At 23.4% G+C, this 27768-nt stretch overlaps 2 protein-coding genes across 5 annotated transcripts in view; one reads left to right on the top strand and one right to left on the bottom strand.

The window, feature by feature from the left end:
- Nucleotides 1–1961: 1961 nt before the first annotated feature.
- On the bottom strand, nt 1962–11980 carry LOC117174346 (probable E3 ubiquitin-protein ligase HERC4). 4 transcript variants are annotated; one of them, XM_033363388.1, is made up of 7 exons: nt 11878–11980; nt 7325–7664; nt 7053–7243; nt 3811–3940; nt 3607–3733; nt 3330–3504; nt 1962–2202 (listed from the first exon to the last, which is right to left on the bottom strand). In XM_033363388.1, exons 2-7 carry the CDS (start codon nt 7564–7566, stop codon nt 2033–2035), a joined length of 1035 nt encoding a protein of 344 aa, XP_033219279.1. In that variant the 5' UTR covers nt 7567–7664; nt 11878–11980; the 3' UTR covers nt 1962–2032. The 4 variants fall into 4 exon arrangements, with proteins under 4 accessions (XP_033219279.1, XP_033219280.1, XP_033219281.1 ...); XM_033363389.1 differs by having other exon boundaries at nt 1962–2199; XM_033363390.1 differs by having other exon boundaries at nt 7325–7534; nt 11878–11977.
- LOC117174347 (ADP-ribosylation factor-like protein 3) overlaps nt 11605–27768 on the top strand; it is a 23157-nt gene continuing 6993 nt past the window's right edge. Inside the window, exons 1-4 of the mRNA XM_033363392.1 lie at nt 11605–11732; nt 18786–18914; nt 22548–22679; nt 22760–22996. Coding sequence (XP_033219283.1) covers nt 11730–11732; nt 18786–18914; nt 22548–22679; nt 22760–22996 — 501 coding nt within the window. The 5' untranslated portion in view covers nt 11605–11729. The remainder of the gene's footprint in view (nt 11733–18785; nt 18915–22547; nt 22680–22759; nt 22997–27768) is intronic.

Genomic DNA, 27768 nt, shown 5'->3' with positions numbered 1-27768 from the left:
GGTAAATTCCTTGGTATCTTTTAAAATATCTAAAATATTTCAAATCCTTTGAAATCTTTTGAAACTCCTTAAAAAAATTTTAAGCTCTTGAAAGCTCATGGAAACTTTTTCAAATGCTCTAAAATCCTTTGGGATCACTTTAAATTATTGAAATATATTAAAAATTTCTTGGAATCTGTTAAAATACCTGAGAATATTTTTAATGCTTTGAAATCTTTTTAAATTCTTTGGATCTTTATAAAGCTCTTCAAAATTGCTTGGATGCTTTAGAATTCTAAAATCTTTGGAAATCCCTTCAAGTTATTAAAACCACTATAAATTCTACAAAACACATTCAAATTCGCGAAAATATTTAAATCCCTTTGAAATGTTTTGAACTTCTTGAAACCTTTTAAAACTTTTGAAAATTCAAATTTCCTTTGAAATATTTTGAAACTCCTCAAAAAGTTTTGTAGTTCTTGAAATTTTTTGTAATGTTTTAAAACTTTCAAAATCCTTTAAGAGTCCTTCAAGTTATAAAATTCTATTCGAATTTCTTCGGAATCTTTTAAAATACCTAAAAATATTTCAAATGCTCTGAAATTCCTTGCAAATATTTTAAGTTATTCAGAATTACTTGGTATTTCAAGAGATACAAAAAAATACAAGTCCTTTGGAATTGATTTAAATTACCAAAATATATTCCAAATTTCTATTTTCAAATACCCAAAAATCTTTTAAAACCATAGGAATCGCTTTAATTTATTGAAATATATTCAATATTCCTTGGAATGTTTTCAAATAAGCTAAAATATTTTAAATCATTTGAAATCTATTGTAACAATTTAAGGCCCTTGAAAATTCTTTGGATGTTTTAAAAACTCCAAAATCATTTTATTTTCCTGCAAATTATTGAAACCTATTGCAAATTCTTTGGAATATTTTTCAATTCTAGAAAATTTTTCTTCGGATTCTTTCAAAATACCCAAAAATATTTCAAACGCTTTGAAATTCATTGAAAATATTTTAAGTTATTGAAAATTATTTGGTGTTTTTAAAAATACAAAAAAATTGAAGTCCTTTGGAATTGATTAAAATTACCAAAATATACTCAAAATTTCTTTAAATCTATTAAAATACCCCAAAATATTTTGAATCCTTTACAATCTGTTGTAACAAATTAAAACTCTTGAAAATTCCTTGAATTTTTAAAAAACCCCAAAATCATTTGAATTTCCTGCAAATTATTGAAACCTATTTGAAATTCATGGCAATATTTTTAAATTCTTGAAAATATTTCTTCGGATTCTTTTAAAATATCCGAAAATATTTCAAATGCTTTGAAGTTCCTTGAAAATTTGTTTAGTTATTGAAAAATTGCATGGTATTTAGAAAAAAGTCAAGTCCTTTGGAATCGCTTTAAATTGCTAAAATATATAAAAATATTTCTTTGAATCATTTAAAGTACCCAAAAATATTTCAAATACTTTGGAATAGTTTGAAATTCCTTAAAGCTTTTTAAACCTCTTGAAAATTCATGAAATATTTCCTTGAACTGTTTTTAAAATACCTTAAAATCTTTTGGAGTCACTTCAAATTATTGAAATAAAAACAAAATTCCTTGAAACTTTTGAAAGTTCTTCAAAATTACTTAGCGTTTTTTTAAATACACAAAAATCTTTATAATTCTTTAAAATCACTTTATATTATTAAAATATATTCAAGGTTCCTTGAAATGTTTTTAAATACCCGAAATAATTTCAAATCCTTCGAAATCTTTTGAAACTCCTTGAAAATTTTTTAAACTCTTGAAAACTTTTTTAATGCTTGAAAAATTCTAAAATCCTTTAGGAACCCTTGAAATTATTGGAATCTATTAATAGCTTCTTGAAATCTTTGAAGATACCCTAGAATATCTCTAAAGAATTTAAGAAAATTCAGAAATAGAAATAAACGCAATACTCCTGATATTTGTTTATTAATTTTGATGATTTATTTACATAATATTTGATACATAAAACATTATTCGAATGGAAATAATAACGTTCTAAATTTAATCGCTGGACACATAAATTCCCCATTCTTGGCATTTAAAGTCTTTCAAACACTTTCCCCCCAAATCGATTCCAAGTGGGATAAACTCATTCGATTGTGTAATTTTTTTCCTAGATTCTCCAAGCTGGCCGTATTTGTTCGAACCAGCACCCCAGAGAGTCCCATCTTCTGAAATTAATTTTGTTTTTAATTATATAATAATTAATCCAGATATTGATAAAATTATTATTTAACCTTTAAGTATGGACATTCAAATGAGTAAAAACTAATAAATTTAATTAAATTTTATTAATAATAATGTTTTAAATCAGTAAAGGAGGGATCCACGTAACAGAAGCACGGTGCGGTCTATCCGACCGCACGGCTACACACCCATACTAAGTTGTCACTTTTTTCTCGCATGACGAATAACCGGAAGGTAAAAGTTTCTGGGACTGTCGCGTTTCATACTCTGGGGTACCCACATCAAGATTAAGTTTTGTTTTGTGTAACATCTTGCATTTTAAATATCTTGAAATAAATTGAGACATAAATACAAAATTGTGCAATATATATAAAAAAATTAAAACTTTCGGTGCGGTCTACTGGACTGCACGGCCACACGCCCATACTAATTTTTCACTCTTTTCTCGAATGAGGAATAATGAGGGCGCAACATTTCTCTCGAGTGGTTGCGTTCCGTACCCGGAGGTACCCACATCAAAATCAAGTTTGTTTTTCTGTAACATCTTGCATTATATGAATCTTGAAATAAATTAAAACATAACTATAAAATTGTGAAATATACATAAAAATTTTGTAATATAAATATAAAAAACTTCCGTGCGGTCTACGTGACCGCACGGCCACACGTCCATACTAATATGTGACTTTTTTCTCGAAAGAGGAATAATCGGAAGCTAAAATTTTTCTGGGACTGTCGCGTTTCGTACTCTGAGGCGTCCACATCAAGATCAAGTTTGTTTTTCTGTAACATCTTGCATTTTAAATATCTTAAAATAAATACAAACATAAGTATAAAATTGTGCAATATATATCAAATTTGTGTAATATAAATATAAGAAATTTCGGTGCGGTCTATGTGACCGCACGGCCACATGCCCATACTAATTTTTCACTTTTTTCTCGAATGAGGAATAATCGGGACGTACAATTTTTATCGGGCGGCCGCGTTCCGTATTCGGAGGGTATCCACATCAAGATCAAATTTGTTTTTGTTTAACATCTTGCATTTTAAATAGCTTGAAATAAATTGAAACACAAATATAAAATGGTGCGATATATGTAAAATATACCTAATAAGCAAACAGTAAAAGCATTTCCACATTGAACTCGGCTAACATTTACTTCCAAAATGTCTCCTTTTTCATTTTGAAAATCAACTATGGTCGGTGAGGCAACAACTTTCGTTGTAGAATTTAATATTCCTAACTCTCCATTCGTATTCCAGCCCCAAGAATAAAGATCTCCCTGAAAATAAATAATATTTGAAGTTTAAACAGATTCCCAAGTTTTGAAAGATTTTTATTATTCATTTTATTAGATTGTTATTCTAAAAGATTTTTTATTAACTTGGGAAGTGACAACAGCAGAATGCCAGCCAGAAGCTGCGATTTGAGAAACTTTAAGCCCTGCTAAAGCTTCTATTATTTTTGGATTGTCACAATCTTCCAAATCTCCATGTCCTAATTGACCTCGCCTATAAAAATAGAATTACAATTTTTTTAATCTTTTTTTTTTAATTTAGTTAAAGCTGTGTTTAATTGAAGCACTAACGTTCCCATTCCCATGGAATAAACATCTCCATTATCTGACAGCATGATAGTGTGATCAAACCCACAAGCAATGTCTACAAACTTCAGCCTTTTTTGCATTTCGACTAATGTAGGTATATTAAATACACGTCCTACAAATTATTAATCAAATTTAATGACAGAATTCTTAATTCTATTTAAGATTACAGGGTGTCTAGTAATTTTCGCCGATCAAACTCCCGAGTTTTCCCTATTTTTCCCGGTTGTAATTTTATGTTTGGAAATACCTTTTATTTAAACAAAATAACATTTTTGTAAATAATTATGTGGAGTAAAAAAACAATCGGATTACAATTGCTTTAGAGAATTCTTAAACTCTTCTTAATTTTGTTTCGAAATCTTTAAAAGTTGACTTTTTTTTAATGCATTGAGATTTTTCAAATTTTAAATTACTAGAACAGAAAATGGTTAAAATGGTCCAAGAATTTTTCTTCTAATTTTTAAAATTTTTTTTTAATTTTCAAGATTTTCACTAATCATGAATGGCGACTGAAAAACTTTTTTTTCATAATTCAACTACTTCATCATTTTAGTTGAAAAATATTTTTTTTCAGAATTAAACTTCTTTGTTAAAGTTTTTTAAATTGAAAGTTTAATCATGCATGTTTAGTTAAATATTCAACTTCTTCATTTGAAAAATAATTTATTTAGTTTGAAATTTCTGTACTTTGTTGAAACTTTGTCTTTAGTGGTAGAATATTAATTTTTTTGGTGCCTAATTCACCTTTTTTGGTTGAAAACTCATTTCTTTGTCTTAAAAATTAGTTTTTTTTTGTGTTGAAAATTAATTTTTTTTTAATAAAATTGAACTATTTCATTCTTAGTTGAAGAGAAATCTTCTTCAGCTAAGGATTCAACTATTTGTTTAAAAATATGCATATTGTTAAAAAATCCATTTTTTTATAGAAAATTAATCTTTTTGATATAAAATTAATTTCTTTGCTTAAAATTAGATTGCCAAATAAAAATTGATTTTTTAATCTAAAAATTTAACCAAATTTATTGCGGAAATTTCTTTTTATAGACTTTTATTCATTTTGGTTGAAAATTAAGTTTTTTTTGTTATGAAAATCGAACTATTTCGTCGAACATTTATTTTATTTGGTTAAAAACTTATATCCAAAACTAAAAGTTAAATTATCATTATTATTTTTGTTTTGTTTAATTTTGATAAATCACAGTTCAGTTCAACTAGAAAACAAAAATTTTCAACAAATTACTTTTAACCCTCACTCTAAAAAATTGATGTTCAACCAAACAATTGCATTTTTAACCAAAAAAGTTATTAAGATATTAAAATATTTCGAAGTTAACAAATTTTTTGATTCTTTTCAAATATGAAACCTTTTGAAAATAGCTTAAAATGATTTGAATTGCTTATAAAATTAGAAAAAAAATCGGCATACATTTATAAACTTACTAAATATCTTTTTAAATAATTCATATTTTCCCTAGTTATTTTCAAATTTTAAATTATTTTAGAAAAAATCGAAATTTTTAACAAAACAGTTCTATTTTCCTTATCCATGACATATATTTTACAACCATTTAAATTTCTATCCACAAAAGATGAACATTTTAGCAAAGGTAACGAATTTTTTACAAAATAATTAAATTTTTAAACCCGAAAATATGAATTTTCAATCAAAAAGTTTATCAAAAACCAAATAGTTAAAAATTCAACCATATAGATGAATTTTCTACAAGAAAGGATGAATCTTTCACAATCAAAATAATTTTCAACTAAGTAATTGATTTTTCTAAAAAGAAGATGAATTTTCTACAAAGAAAATTTATTTTCTAAACAAAAAAAATCTTTCAACAAAATACATGATTTTCCAATTAAAAAAGACCTATTTTCAACCAAAACTACAACATAAAATTTTGCAGTAAAACATTAATTTGCAATAAAAAGAAATTAACTTTTAACAAAAGCGGTAAACGTTCAAACAAAAGAATTAATTTATAACAAATCACAGTTAAATTCAAATAGAAAAGACAAAATTTCAACAGAATAGTTTAATCCTCAATAAAAACAGAATATTTCTTAACCAAACAATTGTATTTTTAACAAAAAACTACATATTTTAAAATATTTTCAAATTTTTAATTATTTAAAAATATTTTTAAAACTATAAGAACTTTCAAATATCTTTAAAATGATTCGTATTTTTTCTAATTTTTTAAAGCAATTATGCATAATTTAAAAAATTGAATTAGAGTTTTCCGGATTTGTTTTTTACAATTTTGGAAATGTTTTGAAATTTTTAAAAATATTTTCTTCTTTGAAATATTTCAAAATTCTTAAAAGAGGATTCTAAAATCCTTGTTCGGAATTTTCAACAATCTGGATTTTGGTTACATTTTTTCAAACTGATCTGGTTTTATATTATTTTTAAATCTTTGAAAAGCATATAAATATCGCCTAAGCTTGATCAAATTTTTTCTAAACTTTTATAATCATGCAAAATTAAACAATTTTGCTGTAAAATCTTTTACATTACTTTTTGAATTTGTGAAAAATCTACATTTTGTCTGAAATATTAAACATTTTTCTCCAGATTTAAATTACTTTAGAATCTTTTGAAAACTTGTATAATATATAATTTAGAAAATATTAAAATTAATTCAATTAAAATTGTCTTAAAATCATCCAGATTCTTTTTGTTGCATATTTTAGAATAATCATCCTTTAAAATAAAAAATAAAATTATTAAAAATTCTTCTAGAAATCTTATTGTCAGTATCAACAATTTTTCTGTTAAAAATTATAGTATGCCAGCAAAATTTTTAAAATAAACTTATTTCCCATTATTAAAAAATTATTTGCAATTAAAATTCTCTTGTTTATTAAAATTATTCAGAAACATTTATAAAATTTTATGATGAAATAAAATTACTTATTCGGAATTTTCGATTTACAAAATTCATGGTGAATAAAATATATAATTTTTATTAATAATAAACAAATTATGCAATATCTCATGACCACAAGTTTAAAAAAAAAGTGTTAACATTGAAATTTATTTTTCTGGTCATAAAGATTATTTTAAGAATATCACATTTTCCATAACTTTAATTATGATTGCCGGTCAATTCCCGGGGGTTTTCGGTTAGTAGACACCCTGGAATATTAAAAAATTTCAACCTAATTATTTTTAAAAATGCATTAATTTAATTTTTATCATTTAAAATAAAAATTACCTAAGTTTGTTAAAGCAACTAAACATCTTACACCTGCAATTTTGACAACACACTCTTCTCCACCATCCTCAGAATCAGAAATAAATTTTGAAACTTTTTTCCATCTCTTTTCGAATATTTTATATTGCCAAAGATCATTATTTGCAGACAATATCGTCACACTCTCTGGCCCTGCAAGTGCTATTTTCGGACTTTTCGGAAAGAATTATTTAAAATGTTATGATTCAATTTTTTTTCTTTTACGGGTATTTTTATATTTCCTGAATAATTACCTTCCTGATTTTTTATCTGGAATTTGCAGCATCTTGGGTTCTTTCTCCTTTTCAGAATCAAGATCAAGTTTCCCAGAAATAAACAAGTCTTCATTTCGCCAGAGTAAAAAGTAATTCCAACCTATTTCCATACTAGTAATTCCGGGAAAGGGTATTTTCGTAATACGATCAATTGCCACAATTACTCCTTCCGTATTTGAAAATAAGGAACTTGAATTCAAACCCGAGTAATAACTAGTCATTTTCCTATTTTATTTACCGAGATTCTATTTTGTAACTTTAATTTTTATTCTGTGATATCTTAATTTTATAAATTTAGAGGATTTCCATTTTATAAATCCTGAAAAAATTTATATTATTATTATTAAATGGCGTGGTTTCTTACTATAAGTGACCAAAATTATATAAAGGAGGTAAATTATTATTTTGGTCCTGATATAAAAAATTTAGGAATGATTAATATTGAATAACTTCAATTTGAAAATTTTTAAATAAAGGCATAAATTTTCAAATTGTTCTCACCGAATTTATTTAAATAATTATAAAAAATTCATTTATTTTTGCAACAGCTTCAAAAATTTTACTTTATATTTATTATTATACTTATTATATTACTTATATTTTATTTATTATTAAATTAAATAAAAAAAATTTCATGTTCCTGCAAGTATTATAATTAGAAATTAGTAACAATTTCATAGCAATTAATTTATAATAATAATCTTCAAATTCATTAATTTACTTTGTCCACATCGCGGAGAAAAATAATTTTTAATATAGAATAAAAATGTCGAATAATTATTTATTTGTAGATTTGTTTTAAAGATTATATAAAAATAATTTTTCTGAAATTCTTGGAAAAATTCAAAGACAAATTTTAATCCGTTTTATTTTTGACCATAAGAGATTAAATATTTTTCGAAATATTCAAATTTTTCACAAAGTAGTTTAATTTTTTAAATAAAATAAAAGAATTTTTAAGAAAAAACTTAAGTTTTAAAGAAATACATAAATGAATTTTACACCTAGAAGATTAATTTTTTTAGCATTTCTTTTCGCAACAGATTTCAAAATTATATTTTTTGTTATTATAATAAAAAGTTCTTTATCTATTACATCAACATATTTTATTTATTATTAAATTAAATTCCTAAAATTTTATGTTCCTGCAAGTATTATTAAATACTTTTTATGTTGAATTTTCTATGAAAATAACTGAATTTTAAAGGATTATCATTCTTAAACATTTCATTTGAAACGGTGAAAATTACGCCAAATTTATTATGGGACAACTTAAAAATCGCGAAAAATAAAATTTCCTTATAATAAAATTTCCAAATTGAAAAATTTCTGCATAAAAATCCTGAATAATAAAATTCCCAAAGAGTTTCTAATATTACCGAATTTAAAAATTCTCGAAAAATAAAATTCCCAGCAGACAATTGCCGGATTATAAAATATCCGAATATTCACAAATTTTCAAATTCGGTTATATTATGAACTGTCGGGAATTTTATTATTCAGGAATTTTTCATTTCGGGAATTTATTACTCAGGAATTTTATTATTCGGGAATTTTTCAATTCTGGAAATTTATGTCTGGGGAATTTAATAATTCGGGGATTTTATTATTCATAATTTTATTATTCGGGAACTTTTCAATTGTAAAAAACTTGTTACTCGCGAATTTTATTATACGGGAATTTTTCAATTCTGGAAATTTATCAATCGAGAATTTTATTATTCGCAATTTCATTATTAAAAAATTTTATTATTCAGAAATTTTTAATTCGATTAATTTATTAATCCTGAGTTTTATTATTCGTAATTTTATTTTTAGGAAATTTTATTATTCAGGAATTCTTCAATTCTGAAAATTCATTACGCGAGAATTTTATTAATCGGGAACTTTATTATTCACGATTTTATTATTCGGTAATTTTATTTTTCGGAAATTTTATTATTCCGGAATTTTTAAATTCTGAAAATTTATTATACAGAAGAATTTTATAATTTGGGAACTTTATTATTCACAATTTTATTATTCGGAAATTGTATTATTTGGGTATTTTTCAATTCGGCATATTTAATACTCGGGAATTTTATAATATGGCAAAATTATTAATCGGCAATTTCATAATGCGGGAAATTTCTTACTAGGAAATTTTATTATTCGGGAATTTTCAATTCTGAAAATTTATTACCCAACAGTTTTTTAATTCGAGAAATTTATTAATCGGTAATTTTATCATTCGGAAATTTTATTATTTGGAAATTTTTTAATTCTGGAAATTTGTTACTCGGGAATTTTATTATTCGCCATTTAATTATTCTGGAACTTCATTATTTGAAATTTTATTATTTGGGAATTGTACACTGTGGGGAATTTTATGTGTCGAGATTTTTCAATCGTCCCTTTTACTACCGGGAATTTCATAATACGGAAATTTTATTATTTGGAAATGTCACAATTCGGTAAATTTTTTACTCAAGAATTTTATTATTCGGGAATTTTATTACTCGTAATTTTATTATTCGGAAATAGTATTATTCGGGAATTTTTTAATTTTGAAAATTTATTACCCGAGAATTTTATTATTCGGAAAATTTATTACTCGGGAATTCTATTATTCGCAATTTTATTATTAAAAAATTTTATTATTCAGGAATTTATTAATTTGAGTAATTTATTATTATTATTATTATTTATTATCAATTCTGCAAATTTATTACCGGAGAATTTTACAAATTCGGAAAGTTTATTATTCACAATTTTATTATTCGGAAATTTTATTATTTGGGAATTTTTTAATTCGGCAAATTTAGTACTCGGGAATTATATTAATCGGAAATTTTATTATTCAGGAATTTTTCAGTTCTGAAAATTTATTACCCGAGAATTTTATTACCTGGACATTTTATTATTTTGAAATTTTTCAATTCAGCAAATTTATTATTCGGGAATTTTATAATGCTGGAAATTTATTACTCGGAAATTTTCAATTCTGAAAATGTATTACCCGAGAATTTTCTGATTCTGGAATTTTATTATTCACAATTTTATAAATCGGAAATTTTATTATTTGGGGATTTTTTAATTCGGGAAATTTATTACTCGGGAATTTTATTATTCGGAAATTTTATTATTTAGAAATTTTTCAATTCTGGAAATTCATCACTCAGAAATTTTATTGTTCGCCATTTAATTATTCGGGAACTTTATTTGAAATTTTATTATTCGGGACTTGTACACCATCGGGAATTTTATTATTCGGGAATGTTTCAATTCGGGAAGATTTGTACACGAGAATTTTATTATGCGGGAAATTTATTACTCGAAAATTTGCAATTCTGAAAATTTATTACCCGAGAATTTTATAATTCGGAAATTTTATTATTTGAGAATGTTTCCATTCGGGAAATATTTGTACTCGGGAATTTTATTATTCACAATAGTATTCGGAAATATTATTATTCTGAAATTTTACAGGGCCGCAAATTTTATTTTTCGGGATTTCGCAATCCTCCTTTTTATTATTCGGGAATTTTATAATCCCGGAATTTTATTATTCCAGAATGTTTCAATTTCTGACATTTTTTTTACTCGGTAATTTTCTAATTCGCGAATTTTATTATTCGCAATATTATTGTTCGGAAATTTTATTATTGCGAAATTTTACAGGGTCGAAATTTTATATTTCAGGATTTTCAATTGTCCCTTTTATTATTTGGGAATTTTATCATTCGCAAATTTTATTATTTGAGAATGTTCTTATTTCGGAATTTTATTTTTCGGGATTTTTCAGGCGCCCCATAAACATGCATTTACTGCTAGTTTTTAGCATTGAACAACTTCAATTTGTAAATTGTAAAATAAGAGGAAAATTTTCAAATTTTTCTCAGAAAATTTATTTAAAACATTTAAAAATATCCTATAATGCATGCAACCCTTGAAGCCTTAAAAATTAAAAATTTCACTTATTATAATTCCTAAAACGTTTATTATTCACAATATCAACATATCTTATTTATTATTCAATTAAAATTCCTTGAATTTATTATATTATGAAAATCAATTAATAACAATTTCATAGTAATAAATATCAATAATGAAATTAAGGTGTATTTCCAATTCTCTTTATGAATGAACAATTAGACATGAATGAATGAAACGCGCATGCGCAGTCGATTTCATGAATCGACCTCTAGTACGCAACTGTTCTTTCAGTTGGGTTTACGTTGTATAGAGGGCAGCAGTTTCCATAGCAACCAACCTGGAAACCGAGTGTGTTACTATGCAAACATTGCACCAGATTACACTTTTGGCCGCCCCAACTGAATGTCAAAAAAACAGTGAACGATATTTTGTTGTCATTTGCAAATTTGGAATTTAAAAACGAACAAAAATGGTAATTATTATCTTATAACATTTTCCTTTCCGTAAATAAACAATGTTTTGACGTGTAAACATAACCTTTCGAAGTAGAAATCACATTATTTTCTGTAAATGTTTTCGAATTTTGTACATTCTTTTACATTAAATAATTCCCTTACCTTTTTGAGTAGCGAAAAGTAGTTAATTCAGTGAAAAATATGTTTTTTTAACATTTTTGACACGTTTAAATAATACTGTTCGACATTGTAGAATCTAGCAGTGTGTCGTTGAAAGTTTCAATCGGAAACTTTCACTTAGAAAATTTCAAGACATGACATTTTTGATCAATGAAATTTTCGGGAAACTTATGAAAAATGTAAAAATTAAAATTTTTTGGTAAATTTTATATTTTGTAGCAGGGACAATGAGAGATTAACAATAACATCGTAAATAGTTTCTATATAAAATGTATAAAAATGGATTTCAATTTAATTATTATGAATCCTGATAAAAATTGTAATGTACCTGAAATTTGAATTTTGTTTCAAACTTCAAAAAGTGTAAATATTGAAGATTTTCCATTTTAGGTGAAAACTCATCTTATTTGCTAGAAAATTGGTCTTTTTCGTTAAAAACTCACCGATTTGGATAAAACTTCATCATTTTAGTTAAAAAATTCGTCTCTTTGGTTGGAAATGTACTTATTTTGTTGAAAATTCAACTATTTTGGTAAAAAATTCAGCTATTTGTTTGAGAATTAAATTTTTTGTTGAAAATTAATAATGAATGCTTATAAATTCCACAATTTGGTTGAAAAATAAACTGTTTTGTTAATAATTAACTGTTTGGTTAATATTCTTTAACAACTATTTATTTATTAATTTTTATGAATAATTAGTGGTAATTTATTATTTATTAATTAAATTGATTATGCATTATTATAAATTGTTTTAAAATCGTATTCTTATTATAAATAATTAATCAGCTATTACATTTTTCGTTAAAAAATCCTAATTTTGGTTCAAAATTTACTTCTTTGGTTAAAAATTTATAAATTTTGTTGAAAATTCAAATTTAGTGGTTGAATATTCTACATTTTGATTGAAAAATAAAATATTTTGTTGAAAAGTCGTCTTGTTTATGAATTCCACTAATTTTTATTTTTAATTAAAATCTTTTTTTGGTAGAAAATAAGTCTGTTTGGTTAAAAATTCATCTCTTATGTTGGAAATATACTTATTTTGTTGAAAATTCTGGTAAAAAATTCAACTATTTGGTTGAGAATTACATTTTTTTGTTAAAAATTGATAATATATGCTTGAAAATTCGGCATTTTTGTTGCAAAATACACTATTTTGTAAAATAGTCGACTTTTTTTTAATGAATTCAAGTTTTTTAAAATTTTTAATTGAAATATTTCTTGTTAAGGAAACTTCAACTATTTACATAGCTAAAAGTTAAATCACTTTCTTCATAAATATATTTTCTTGGTTAAAGATTAATCATTTTAATTTGAAAATTCGTCTTTTTTGGTAGAAAATTAACCTGCTTGGTTAAAAAATTCCATCTTGTGGTTAAAGATCCATTATTTTAGTTGCGAATTTACCTCTTTTGTTGGAAATATACTTCTTCTGTTGAAAATGCTACTTCTCTGGTAAAAAATTCCCTTATTCGGTTAAAAATTAAATTTTTTTGGTTAATAATTCATAATAAATGCTTGAAAATTCCACATTTTGATTGAAAAATAACTTTTTTGTTAAATAGTCGACTGTTTTTTAATATATTCAAAAAATTTAAAAAAATTTAATATAAATATGTCGTGTTTAGAAAACTTAAATTATTTACATAGTTAAAAGTTAAACTACTTTGTTGAAAATTCCTTTTTTTTTGGATGAAGATTCTATTTTTGGTGGAAAATTCGGCTTTTTGTTATAAAATTAGTCGTCTTTGTTTAGATTCACCCTTTTTGTTGAAAATTACCTTCTTTTTTTTTTGGTAAAAATTCATAATTTTAGTTGAAAATTCACCTCTTTGTTTAAAACTGTACATATTTTGTTTGAAATTTATATTTAATGGTTGAAAATTACACAATTAGGCTAAAAAATAAATTGTTTTCTAGAAAAGTCGCCTTTTTAATGAACTTGACTACTTTTTATTTTAAATTAAAATCGGCTCTATTCTGAAAATCAATGGTTACATTTTTCGCTAAAAATTCATTTTTTTGGTTGAAGATTCATAATTTTAGTGGAAAATTCGTCTTTTTGGTTGAAAATTGATTAAATTTTTTGTTAAAAATTAATAATTTTACTTGAAAATTTACCTTTTTAGCTAAAAGTGTACATATTTTGTTGAAAATTCATATTTAATGGTTGAAAATTGATTGTTTGAAAGGATAAAAAATAAAATATTTTGTTGAAAGGTCGTCTTTTTGGATTATATGAACTAATTATTACTTTAAATTAAAATCTGTTCTAATTTAAATATCAACTATTACATTTTTCGTTGAGAATTCATCTTTTTGGTTGAAAATTAAACTAATTGGTTAAAAGTTAAACTACTTCCTTAAAGAATTTTTTTTTAAGATTAACAATTTTAATTGAAAATTCATCTTTTTTGGTAGAAAATTTATCTTCTTGGTTAAAAATTAAACCTTTTGTTTAAAAATCCATCATTTTAGTTGAAAATTCGTCTCTTTGGTTTGAAATGTACTTATTTTGTTGAAAACTCAACTATTCAAGCGTTGTTTTTTAAATTTTAATTTGAAATATTTCTTGGTTATAAAACTTCAACTTCAACATTTAGTTAAAATTTGAACTACTTTGTTAAAAATTCATTGTTTTTTTAATGAAGATTCATATTTTTAGTGGAAAATTCGACTTTTTAGTTGAAAATTCACCCATTTGTTTAGAAATGTACATATTTTGTTGAAAATTTATATTTAATTGTTACAAATTAGACAATTTAATTTAGAAATAAACTATTTTCTTGAAAAGTCACCTTTTTTTAATGAACTCACCTACTTTATATCTTAAATTAAAATCTGCTCTGCTTGAAATGTCAACTATTACATTTTTCGTTGAAAATTAATTTTTTTGATTGAAGATTCATAATTTTAGGGGAAAATTCGTCTTTTTCGTTAAAAATGTACTTATTTTGTTAATTATTCAACAATTTTGGAAAAAAATTCTTCTATTTGGTTGAGAATAAAATCTTTTGTTAAAGATTCATAATAAAAGCTGGAAAATTCAACAATTTGGTTGAAAAATAAACTGTTTTTTTAAATAGTTGACTTTTTAAAATGAATTCAAGCGTTATTTCTAAAATTTTAATTTGAAATATTTCTTGCTTATAAAACTTAAGCTATTTAAATTTAGTTAAAAGTTGAAGTACTTTGTTGAAAATTCATTTTTTAAATGAAGATTCATATTTTTAGTGGAAAATTCCACTTTTTTGGTAGAAAATTAATCGCTTTTGTTTAAATTCACCACTGTCGTTGAAAAATACATTTTTGTTAAAAATTCACCTCTTTGTTTAAAAATGTACATATTATGTTGTAAATTCATATTCAATGGGTGAAAATTCCACAATTAGAATAAAAAATAAATCATTTTTGTTGAAAACTCGCCATTTTTAATAAACTTAACTACTTTTCATTTTAAGTTAAAATTTACTCTACTTGAAATGTCAACTATTACATTTTTCGTTAAAAATTTGTTTATTTTGTTGTAAATGTACTTATTTTTTCAATTCAACTATTTTGGTAAAAAATGCAACTATTTGGTTGAGAATTGAATTTTTGGTTAAAAATTAATATTAAATGCTTGAAAATTACAGAGTTTGATTGAAAAATAAACTGTTTTGTTAAATAGTCGACTTTTTAAAATGAATATAAGTGTTTTTTTTTATTTTAAATTGTAATATTTCTTGTTTAGAGAACTTAAACTATTTACATTCATATTTTTAGTCGAAAATTCGACCTTTTCGGAAGAAAATTAATATTTTTTGTTCAAATTCACCCTTTTTTAAATAAAATATTTTGTGCAAAAGTCGTCTTTTTTCTCATGAATTCAACTAATTTTTATTGTAAATTAAAATCTGCTCTGTTTGAAATATCAACTATTAAATTTGTCGTAAAAAATTCATCATTTTATTTGAAAATTCGTCTCATTGGCTGGAAATGTAATTATTTCTCTGAAATTTCATATTTAGTAGTTGAAGATTCCACACTTTGGTCGAAAAATAGAATATTTTGTTGAAAAGTCGTGTTTTTTTTATGAATTCAACTACTTTTTATTTTTAATTAAAATCTATTCCGAATCAACTATTACATTTTTCGTTGAGAATTCATCTTTTTTGTTTGAAAATTCGACTATTTGGTTAAAAGTTAAACTTTCGGTTTGAAAATCCATCATTTTAGTTGAAAATTCATCTCTTTGATTAGAAATTAACTTTTTTTATTAAAAAATTATATTTACTGGTTAAAAATATAGCCTTTTTATAGACAACTTATATTTTAGGCTTGAAAGTTCAACAATTTGATGTGAAAAAAACTATTTTGTTGAACAGACGCCTTTTATTATTATTTTTTTTTTGTAGGAAATTAATCATTTTGGTTGAAAATTCACACTTTTGGTTAAAAATTCCTCATATTAGTTGAAAATTCTTCTCTTTCTTGGGAAATTTACATGTTTTGTTGGAAATTCTACTATTTAGTTGAAAAGTCATCTCTTTGGTTAGAAATGTACTTATTTGTTTGAAACTTCAACTGTTTTGCTAAAAAAATTTAACTACTTCTTTGAGAATTACAAATTTTGTTAAAAATTTATTTTAAATGCGTGAAAACTAAAATTTGGTGGGAAAATGAACTATTTTGTTTTAATTAGGCGACATTTTTTTTAATGATTTTTTTTTTAATTGAAATATTTCTTGGTAAGAATACTTAAACTATTTACATAATTAAAATTTAAACAATTTTGTTGAAAATTCATTTTTTTGGTTGAAGATTAATATTTTTAGTGGAAAATACGACTTTTTTGGTTGAAAATTAATACCTTTTTTCTTTAAACATCCACGATTTTTAAATTCGTTATAAATGCTTGAAAATTCTACAATTTGGTTGGAAAATAAACCTTTATTTTAATCAGTCGACATTCTTAAAATAAATTCAAGCGTTTTTTTTTTAAATTTTAAACTGTAATACTTCTTCGTTAAAAACTTCAACTATTTCCATGGTTAAAAGTTGAAATGTTTGGTTGAAAATTAATTTTGTTTGTATTGAAGATTCATATTTTAATTGAAAATTTGACTTTTTGGTATAAAACTAATCTTCTTAGTTAAAAAATTCAACTTTCTAGTTAAAAAACCATATTTTTTAGCTGAAAATTCATCCCTTTGGTTGGAAACTAACTTTTTTGTTAAAAAAAAAACATATTTACTTGTTGAAAAGTCATCATATTAGTTGAAAATTCATTTCTTTTTTGGGAAATTTTTTATCTTTTTTTGATTAGAAAAATTCAACTACTTTGTTAAAGGTAAAACTATTTCGTTAAAAATTAATTCTTGTTTTTTAAGATTCATAATTTAAGTCGTAAATTCGGTTTTTTTTTTTGTAGAAAATTTGTCTTTTTGTTAGAAAATTCACTCTTGGGGTAAAAATTTTGTTATTTTAGTTTAATATTCATCTTTTTGGTTGGAAATATACCTAATTTATTGAAAATTCATCTTCTTGGTTTGAAAATTAACTATTTGGTTACTCGACTGTTTTTTTTTTTATTATTTTAAATTAAAATATTTTTGGTTTATGATATCAAGTTATCAACTATTAGATTTTTCGTTGAGAATTCTTCTTTTTTATTAGAAAAATTCCACTTTAATTTCAATTAAAATATTCAAACTTATGAAAGGCCTTAAATTCAAGATCAATTCTCAATTCTCAATTCTAAGAAATTGATATTCCACGATTTCGAAGAATTTAAATAACCAGACAGTTTTGTAAGTTTATAATTGAAACTGGAACAATTAACATGTTTAAATCTAAAATTAGTACATTTAAAATAAACTAAATTTGCAACCAATTTAGAAAATTTTATTTTAAAATTAGTAAATGACTTTAAATATAAAATGTAGCATTTCAAAATATTTTATAGTGAAATTGTCTTGACAGTTTAATTATTACATTTAAATTATTATCTTTAAAGTTTTATTATTTTTAAAACTTGGAGCATTATATGCTTTTTAATAAAAAAATCTAAAAAGTTCAAAACTTTGTTTAAAAATTGAAGCATTTTTATTTTAGGATCTGGTAACTAAGTCGTTAAGAATAACTAATTTTCAATTTTTTTATCGAAAAGCGAGCAGAACTATAAAAGTTTAAATTTGGACAAAGTGAATAAACGAATTAGTAAATTTTTATTAATTATTTAAAAAAACAAAAATATAAGTCAATACTTAAAAACTATTTTCATCGACTGTTTCTATTTTCAACAATTTTTTAGTATTTATAAACACAATATCTTATAGTATTCTTGAACTTAATTGATGTCAATCAATAACTAACTCAATTATTTTGTCAAATTATAAATTTAAGCAGAATTATATATTAAAAAATAGAAAATTTGATCAACTCAATTTTGGTCATATTAGTTTCATTAAAAAACTCTGCTTTAAAATATAAAACGAATTCCGCATGCCTATACCGAAGACTTTTATAAAAAATTTCAATACCAAGTTTATAAAACAGTAGAAAAAAAGGAATGAATTACGAAATAGTTTATAAATAGAAAAGAATTATCGACTTTTTTTACATGCTAGTGCAAAAAGAAGGTGTGCTACATAAAATATACACTATATGAATTCCACAATGCGTCTCTATTACATTTTTTCTATCCTTTTTGAAAAATTTGTTTAAAAGTTTTATTTCTTTATTTTAACTTCGCATTATCAGTTTACATTATTATTTGACTCAAGAATTCAGAATTAATATCAAATTAAAATAGTAGAAATTCATAATAATTAATTACATGCAGTTTAATTTGGACTTCAAACGGTAAACAATAATGTAATTCAACAATTATATTAATTATAACAGGGTTTATTAGCAATTCTTCGAAAACTTCGATCCAATCCAGACAAGGAATTGAGATTGCTTCTTTTGGGACTAGACAATGCAGGAAAGACAACAATTCTGAAAAAATTGGCTAGTGAAGATATTACACAGGTAAATTTGCATTACTTTGATTATATATAAAATAATTTCCACATCATTTTTATATTATTTTTCCGTGTCCTCAATTTGAAATTCTGAAAATTATTAAAAATAATTAACATGTTTAACAGGTGGTAATAAATTATTTAAATAACAACAAATTAAATAATTTTGTTTTTAGGAAGGCCAATAACTGTTTTGTTAAAAAATCGACATCGTTTGAAAATCCATATTTTTTATTTGAAAATTTTTGGGCTAAAAATCTAACTGCGGAATTATTAACTACTACATTTTTCTTAAAAAATGCATTTTTTTGTTGATAATTCACCGTTTCAATTCATAATTTTTTCTTTTATTTTTAGATGAAAATTGAAGAACTTTGTTGAAAATTCGCTTTAAATTTATTAAAAATTATTTTTTTAAATACTCTATTTTTAGTAGAAAATTCATGTATTTTGTTGCAAACTAATTTCTTTGTTTAAGCATTTAACTATTTTGTAAAAGTTCATTTTTCATTTGATTATAAATTTATTTTTCGTACTAAAAATATAACTATTCCATTATTGATTGAAAATTTATCTTTTTCAGTAACAAATTAATGCATTTTGTTGAAAATGCTTGAAAATCCTTCTGTAAAAAATTAATATTTGTTTTTGAAAATTCATCTTTTTGGTAGGATATTCAACTATTTGGTACCAAATGTATTTTTTAATTAATTACTTTAGTTAGAAATTTAACTATTTGGCTGAAAATTGTTTTTTTTTTCATAAATTAATTTTTTTTTAACTGAAAATACAATTATTCTATTTTTGTTTGAAAATCCATGATTTTTGTTCAAAATTCATTTTTTGTGGTGGAAAATCAATTCTTTATTGTTAAAAATTCATCTTTTTTGTAGAAAATCCAACTATTTGGTACAAAATTCATTTTTTTTTATCAAAGACTCATTATAATAGTTCAAAATTAATTTATTTTGTTGAAAACTAATTTCTCTGTTTAAAAATCTAACTATGTTGACGAAAATTCTTTTTTTTTTATCATTTTTTTTAACTGCAAATATAAGAATTCTACTTTTAGGTGAAAATCCATGAACTTTGTTTAAAATTCGTGATTTGTTGTGGAAATTTTATTTCATTAGTTGGAATTTAATATTTGGGTTCAAAATTAAATGTTTTGGTTATTTTTTAAAGATTTTGTTGAAAATTAGTTTGATGCAAAATCCTGTTAAATAAAACAAGAATCCAACGACCAAATTTGGACCACAACGAATAAACAAAAACCAAAAATTCTATTCTAATCTGAAAAAAAAACAAAAAACAAAAACAATTTTCGGACAAAAATAAAAAAGAGTAAAGAAAAATGAGAAGGCAGCCAACGACGTTAAATGGGATTTTTAATTTGGATTTAGGTCTAATTTAAATTTCTTAAATTTTGAAAATTAGTTTTTTATTGGTTAAAAGTAATTTTTTCCAAAATGTAAATATTATAATTTTTGGTTTGAAATTCATGTATTTCGTTGCAAATAATTTATTTAATTAAAGTGTAACTGTATTGTTGAAAATTCGCTTTTTTTAACTATAAATATAATTATTCTATTTTTGGTTGAAAATGAATCTTATTAAATTAAAAATTCATGTATTATGTTGATAAGGCATGTATTTCGTTGAAAATGTTTCCTTTTTTGGTGAAAAATTAATCTTTATGGATGCAAATTCATTTCTTCGGTTAAAAATTTAATTATTCTGTGTTTGGTTGAAAATTTATCTTTTTTAGCAGAAAATGTAAGAACTTGTTTGGAAAATCAAGTATTTTGTTAATAATTCATCTAATTTGTATAAAATTAATCTTCTCAGTAAAAATGAACTCCTTGGATAAATCTTGAACATTGTCCTTGAAAATGTATTTTTTTGTTCAAATTTTTATTAAAAAATGCAAAACTTAGATTTTAGTTGAAAATCTATCTCTGCTTGAAAATTTATCCATTTTTTGAAAATTTATTTGTTGAGAATTAATTGTTTTAACTAAAAATGTATCTATTTCATTTCGAGTTAAAAAATTGATATTTTAAATTGAAAATTAATCTTTCATATTAAAAAATTCATGTATTTTTTTTTTTGAAAATTCGTCGCTTGTGGTGGGTGATGAATCTTTATTATTGAACATTCATCTTTTTGGCAGAAAATTCAACTATTTGGTTAAAAATGCATTTTCAATTAAAGGTTCTTCATTATAGTTTAAAATTAATTTAATTTGTCGAAAATTAATTTCTCTAGTTAACTATTTAATTATTTTGTTGAAAATTTATTTCTTTTTTACAAATTAATTTTTTTAAACTGAAAATACAATTATTCTATTTTTGATTTCAAATTTATGATTTTTGTTGAAAATTCCTCTTTTGTGGTAGAAATTTAATCTCATCAGTTGAAACTTCATATTTTTCGTTCAAAGTTAATTTTCTTGGTTGAAAATTTAGTTTTTTGTTAAAAGAGAGTTTTTTATTGTTTAAAAATAATTTTTTTTCAAACTATAAATATTACATTTTTTAATAGAAAATTCGTAAAAATGAGAATTACTGTAAAAATAAGTATTTTATTTTTCTGAAAAATCGCGATTTTTCTAAATTTAATTCTGCCATTTTTTGTTCAAAATTCATTTCTTAGTTTGAAAATTAAACTATTTCATTTTTTGTTTGAAAATTAATCTTTTTCCGTTTAAAGCTCATGCATTTTTTTTAATTTGTCTTTTGGTAGAAAATTTATCTTTTGATTCCAAAATTAACTTTTTTGATTGAATGTTCATCAAAAATTCAGTGTTTGATGTTAAGTATATTTCTTTATTTTATATTTGTAATGTTTCACTAATATTTTGTATCCAAAAATGAATTTTTTACCTCAAAATGTAAATATTCTATTTTTGCTTGAATTTGTTTTCAGTTGAAATTTCTTGTATTTTGCGAAAAATTATTTTGTTGTTTTTAAAATGCATTTTTATGGTTAAACGTTAATTTATTTGGAAAATAATTAGTTTTCCTCATAGAAAATTAATTATGTGTTATATTTTAAGTTAAAAATTGACCTGTTTTAAGTAAAAATTTAAATTATTTTTTCGTTCGTATTTTGGTAGAAAACTAACTTTAGTTGTTAAAAATTCATATTTTCCTTAAAAGTTTATACTTTCGGTTTTAAAATCAATTTTTTGTAGGAAATTCTTCTCTTTTTTTGCTTTAAACGACAAAAAAAGAGACGTTGAAAAAAATAATTATCTTTTCAATGAACGTGCTCAATAAGAAATATAAGAATAGGATTCTCAACAAAAAGTGTAACTTTTGATATTTTCACACCAAAAAATTTATTTTAAATCATAAATAGTCGCATTAAATTAAGAAACTCAAATTTTCATCTGATTAGTTAAATCCTCAAATGGTGTAAAATTCCATTACCATTATGACTAAAAATGTCTGAAATAAATTCAGAAATAATTATTTTTCATTAACATCATTATTATTATTTCCTGGAAGTCAGGTTTTTTTTACCCCCTAAAAAAATAGAGTCGTCAGGAAAAATGAAAAATTGGTCAGGAAAATTCAGGAGAAGTATAATAAATAATTAATACTTCTAATTAAATTTTCAAAAAAATATATTCTAGGTTACACCAACCCAGGGTTTTAATATAAAAAGCGTGCAAAGTGAAGGTTTCAAACTGAACGTTTGGGACATTGGAGGAGCTCGAAAAATCAGACCCTATTGGCGAAACTATTTTGAAAACACAGATGTCCTCGTAATTCAATTTTCTTTCCAAAATATTTTGCAACTTTTTTGTAAAAAAAAATATTTCTAATTAGATTTTTATCACTGCAGATTTACGTGGTTGACAGTGCCGATATAAAGAGGCTGGAAGAAACGGGACAAGAGCTTTCCGAGCTTTTATTGGAAGATAAGCTGCGTAATGTTCCTTTGTTAGTTTATGCAAATAAACAAGATATTGGCCAGGCTGTTACGGCAGCTGAAATTGCCGAGGGTTTAGGATTACATAATATTAAAGACCGTGATTGGCAGATACAATCTTGCATTGCAATCGAGGGCAAAGGAGTCAAGGTACCTATTGAAACTTTTGAAATTTTTGAAAATTCGCTAAAAATCTCTACTTAAGGTTATCCTTTTCGTTATGAATTTCACTATTTCTTTGAAAATTTAACAATTTTCTTGAAAATATATCCTTTTTGGTTTCAAATTCGACTGTTTTGTTAAATTACATTAAATTTATTTTTTGACCGGGAATTTTACAAATTAAAAAAGAATCCTTCCAACTTTAATTTTAACCATTTCTTAAATAATTAGCGTAATTTTGATCTTTCTCGATTATATTATTCAGTTCAGAATAGGTAATTCGAAAATTTTCCATTTTTAGTTTATAAACCTACATTTCAATATAAGAATTTTAAAATGCAGTTTTAAAGACTTAAACAAATAAAAATTAGAAACGTTTAAAATAGAAGATTTTTTATAACAAACATTTTTGGTTGATCAACTGTTAATATAAATTAATTAATGTTTTTTAAATTGAATTGTACCTTAAGATTTAAAAGATATATAATATTTGATTGTACCATTTTTAAACCATGAAATTTGAAATTTTTCAATTGAAAAAAATAACAATTAATAAACATTTAGAAATATTTGACGATTAATTTAAAATCAGAAATTATAAATTAAATATTCAAAACTAAAAAAAAAAAAACTTTTAACGTTACAATTATAATTGTTCTATTTAACCAAACTTAATTTGTAAGTCAAATTGTTGAATTTTTATCTATAAATAACAGTTGAATACCTTTTATTCTTTAAAAAAAATTCGAGCAATTTGAAGAGTTATTTAGAAGATTTGAAAAAATTCAAAATTAATGAAAAATATCCAAAGTTCGGTGAAACTTGCCCAAGGCCTAATTTAAAACAAAATATAGATATTGGCAGATTTTGAATAAAAAATTTAGAAGCCTTTTACGAATTCTTGCAGGCTTCAGAAGAATAAAAAACATTTCCTAGGAAAATTTTAAAGGAATTTTTATTTCAATAAACTAATTTTAAGAGAATATTTAAAAAGATTTATAATGATTTACAAAATTTTCAAAAATGAATGTGGAAGATTTTATGAAAATTTTTTTAATTTGGCAGAATTTGAAAAAAAAAAAAATTAATTTGAAAAAATGTAAAACAGCTCCTAGATATTTCAAGATTTAAAAATAAATTTTCGAAGCATTTTAATGATTTTCAAACTATTTAAAATTAAAATAAGTTAATTTTGAATTTGTACAGGGAACTTTTAATTTCTTAAAAATTTATAATTGGAACTAGAATTTATCCAGTAAAAGAATAACTTTGACTTGGAAATTGAATTTTCAAATTTTAACAAATCCGGAGCTAGTACTGGAAATTTTCGAAAAGGGGCGAAATTCTAAATTGAAACAGGATATTTTTCCAAAGAAAGCTAATTCTGAGTTGAAACAGAGAATTTTCAAATTTTAGCCAATTCTAAGTTGAAACTGGTATTTATTCAAAAGAATGATAATTTGGCTTGGAACAGGGAATTAAAAATTTTAATAAATTCCGAGCTGGAACCGGGATTTTTTAAAAGAAACAATTCTAATTTTCATTCTAAGTTGAAACGAGTTATTATTGAACAAAATTTAAATTATTGGAACAGGGGATTTTACGGAAATTCTAATTTTTTGTTGAAATGGAGAATTTTCGAAAAGAATTAAAATTTCAGATTCAGGCAGGGAATTAAAATTTTTTAAATAAATTTGGAGCTGGAACAGGGAATTAAAAAAAAAAAGAATTCTAAGTTGAAAGCGATATTATCGGAAAAATTAAAATTGTGAATTGAAACAAAGAATTTTACAAAAATTATAGTTCTTTAAATTGGATGAAATGGAGAATTTTCAAAAAGAATTAAAATTCTGAATTTGAACAAGGAAATTTTCGAAAAGAATTAAAATTTCGGATTTGAGAATTTTTAATAAATTCCAAACGGAACAGGGAGTTTTTAAAAAGAGTGAATTCTAATTCTAAGTTGAAACTCGAGTTTTTCGAGAAAAAAAATTATAATTATGTATTGGAACAGGGATTTTTACAGAAAAATTGTGATTCTTAGTTGAAACGAAGAATTTTCGAAAAGTATGAAAATTCCGGTTTTGAACGAGGAATTTTCAATTTGCAACCAATTTTGAGCTGGAACTAGCTATTTTCGAAAAAATTTTAAAATAATCATTAAAACAGGGAATTTCACTAAAAAATTCTAATTACTACAATTGGTGGAAATGGAAAATTTTCGAAAAGAATTAAAATTCCGGATATGAACAGGAATTTTTTCGAAAAGAACTAAAATTTCGGATTTAAACAGGGAAGTAAAAAATGTTAATACATTTCGAGCTGGAATAGGAAATTTTTTATAGAATGAATTCTAAGTTGAAATGCGATATTTTCGAAAAATTAAAAATTTTAATAAATTCCGAGCTGGCACCGGGATTTTTTTAAAGAATGAATTCTAATTTTAAATTTAAGCGCGATTTTTACGAAAAAAATTTAAATTATTAATTGGAACGGGGAATTTGCAGAAAAATTATAATTCTTCGTTTAAATGCAAAATTTTCGAATAGTATGAATATTCCGGATTTGAGCAAGGAATTTTCAATTTTTAATCAATTTTGAGTTGGAACTGGAATTTAACCAGCAGAATAACAATTCTGAATGAAAAATTGAATTTTTCAAAGAATATTATTATTCTGTGTTGAAACGAGGTATTTTCAAAAAAAATTTAATATGATTTGAAACAGGGAATTTAAAAAAAATCTTACAATTGGTTCAAATGGAGAATTTTTGAAAAGAATAAAAATTTCGGATTTAAATAGGAAATTTTCAAGTTTCAATAAATTTCGAGCTGGAACGGGCAATTTTTTAAAATAAATAATTCTAATCCTAAGTTGAAAATTCATATTTTCGAATAAAATTAAAATTATGAATTGGAACAAGGAATTTTACAGAAAAATTAGAATTCTTGGTTGAAATGGAGAATTTTCGAAAAAATTAAAATTCTTTATTTGAACAGGGATTAAAAAAAAAATCTATTTCGGAGTGGAAATGATGAATTTTCTTAAATAATTAAAATTCTTAATTTAAACAGGGAATTTTCAATTTTTGCCAAGTCTGAGTTGGATTTGGAGTTTGTTAAGAAGAATAAAAATTCTCGATGGAAAATTGAATTTTTCAATTAAAATTATTATTCTGAGTTGAAGCGAGGTATTTTCTAAAAAAATTAAATTATGAATTGAAACAGGAAAGTTTTACAAGAAAATCTAATTAAAATTTTTCTGTTGGAAAGTGTTAGTGGCTTCATTTTATACGTGTAAATTATTGATCATTTAAATGCTAAATTTTTTAATGAAACCACTTTTAAACTTCGATTTTCAAAGTTTAAAATTCAAGATTTTCACTTTAAGTGCTTTTATTTGCAATTTAAAATGAAACTTCTGGGTTGAAAATTCCATTTCTTGTCCAAAATCTATATATTTTTTAACATGGTTGAAAATTTCGTTTGGTTGCAAATTAAACTTTTTGGTAAAAAATTTAATTAATTTGTTGAAAATTTAATTACTTTCTTGCAGATTCAACCATTTTATTAAGACATCTTTATCGCTCGAAAATTCTATTGTTTTTTGTTTAAATTTGTTTTTTTATATACTTTCCATTTCTTTGCTGAAAATGAATTTTGTTGTTGTTGCAAATTAAACTTTTTGGATCTTTAAAGAAAACTCGCCATTTTGCTTGAAAATATTAATTTGAAAATGCAACTATTTTTTGTCGAATATTCATCTATTTAGTTTAAAAAATTAACTATTTTTTTTGGAAATTTCATTATCTTGCTAAGTTATTTCTTTGGAGAAATATTAAACTGTTTTATTAAAAATTTGTACTTCTCTATTGAAAATTTATCTTTCTTGGCTGAAATTAGTTGTTTAAAATTCTACTATTTTGTTAAAGATATCTTCGTTCCTCGAAAATTCTATTGTTTTATTAAATATATTTCTTTTTGGATAGAAATTTCATCTTGTTAAAACTGTACTTTTCTTCACTGAAAATTAACTTTTTTATTGAAAGTAAAAGTTTCTGGGTCTTCTGTAAAATCCGCATTTTTGACTTAAAATTCAACAATTGGCTTGATAATTGATCTTTTTAGTTTAGGAATCTAATTTTGTCACAACAATTTGTCAAAAATCTATTTATTTTTGTAAAATTATATTTTTGGAAGAAAATAAAACAGTTTTTTGAAAAATTCGTCCATCTATATTGAAAATTCATCTTATTTTATTGTAAATCTTTTTTGTTTGAGAATTCAAATATTTGGTAAAAAATTAAACTAATTTGTTGAAAATTTAATTATGTTGTTAAACAATGAATTAATTTGTCAGAAATCTTTGTTGCACGAAAATCTTCTGTAAAATCCGTCTTTTTGACTTAAAAATTCAAATATTTAGTTGAAAATTAGTTTAAAATTCAAATTTTCTGTCAAAAATATACTTTGTATATTGTATTTTTTTATATACTTTGATCAAGTTATATTTTTTAGGCTGAAAATTCCACTATTTAGTTTTAAAATTAAATTAATTTGTTGGAAATTTAATTATTTTCTTGAAGATTTAACTATTTCGTTAAACAAATATAAAAAACAATTGTAGATACAGCAGATCCAAACTGTTTTTCCATTCTTTGACCGTTTTAATTTTCAATCAGTATTTTAGCTAAATTCAGCAAATGTTCGGTCTTACGGTCAATGATAAAATCAAAATAAAAGCATCCGAAATAACATGTGA

This window comes from Belonocnema kinseyi, chromosome 6 (assembly GCF_010883055.1).
Source record: "Belonocnema kinseyi isolate 2016_QV_RU_SX_M_011 chromosome 6, B_treatae_v1, whole genome shotgun sequence".
Taxonomy (NCBI): Eukaryota; Metazoa; Arthropoda; class Insecta; order Hymenoptera; family Cynipidae; genus Belonocnema; species Belonocnema kinseyi.
Note: the sequence above shows the minus strand (reverse complement) of the source record. Positions and strands in the feature narration are given on the sequence as shown.

Coding starts and splice junctions, on each gene's coding strand:
- LOC117174346 (XM_033363388.1), bottom strand. CDS start 7,566: ATGACTAGTTATTACTCGGGTTTGAATTCAAGTTCCTTATTTTCAAAT. Junction 7,244..7,324: donor CCAGATAAAAAATCAGGAAG/GTAATTATTCAG, acceptor CTTTCCGAAAAG/TCCGAAAATAGCACTTGCAG. Junction 3,505..3,606: donor CTGCTGTTGTCACTTCCCAA/GTTAATAAAAAA, acceptor ATTTATTTTCAG/GGAGATCTTTATTCTTGGGG.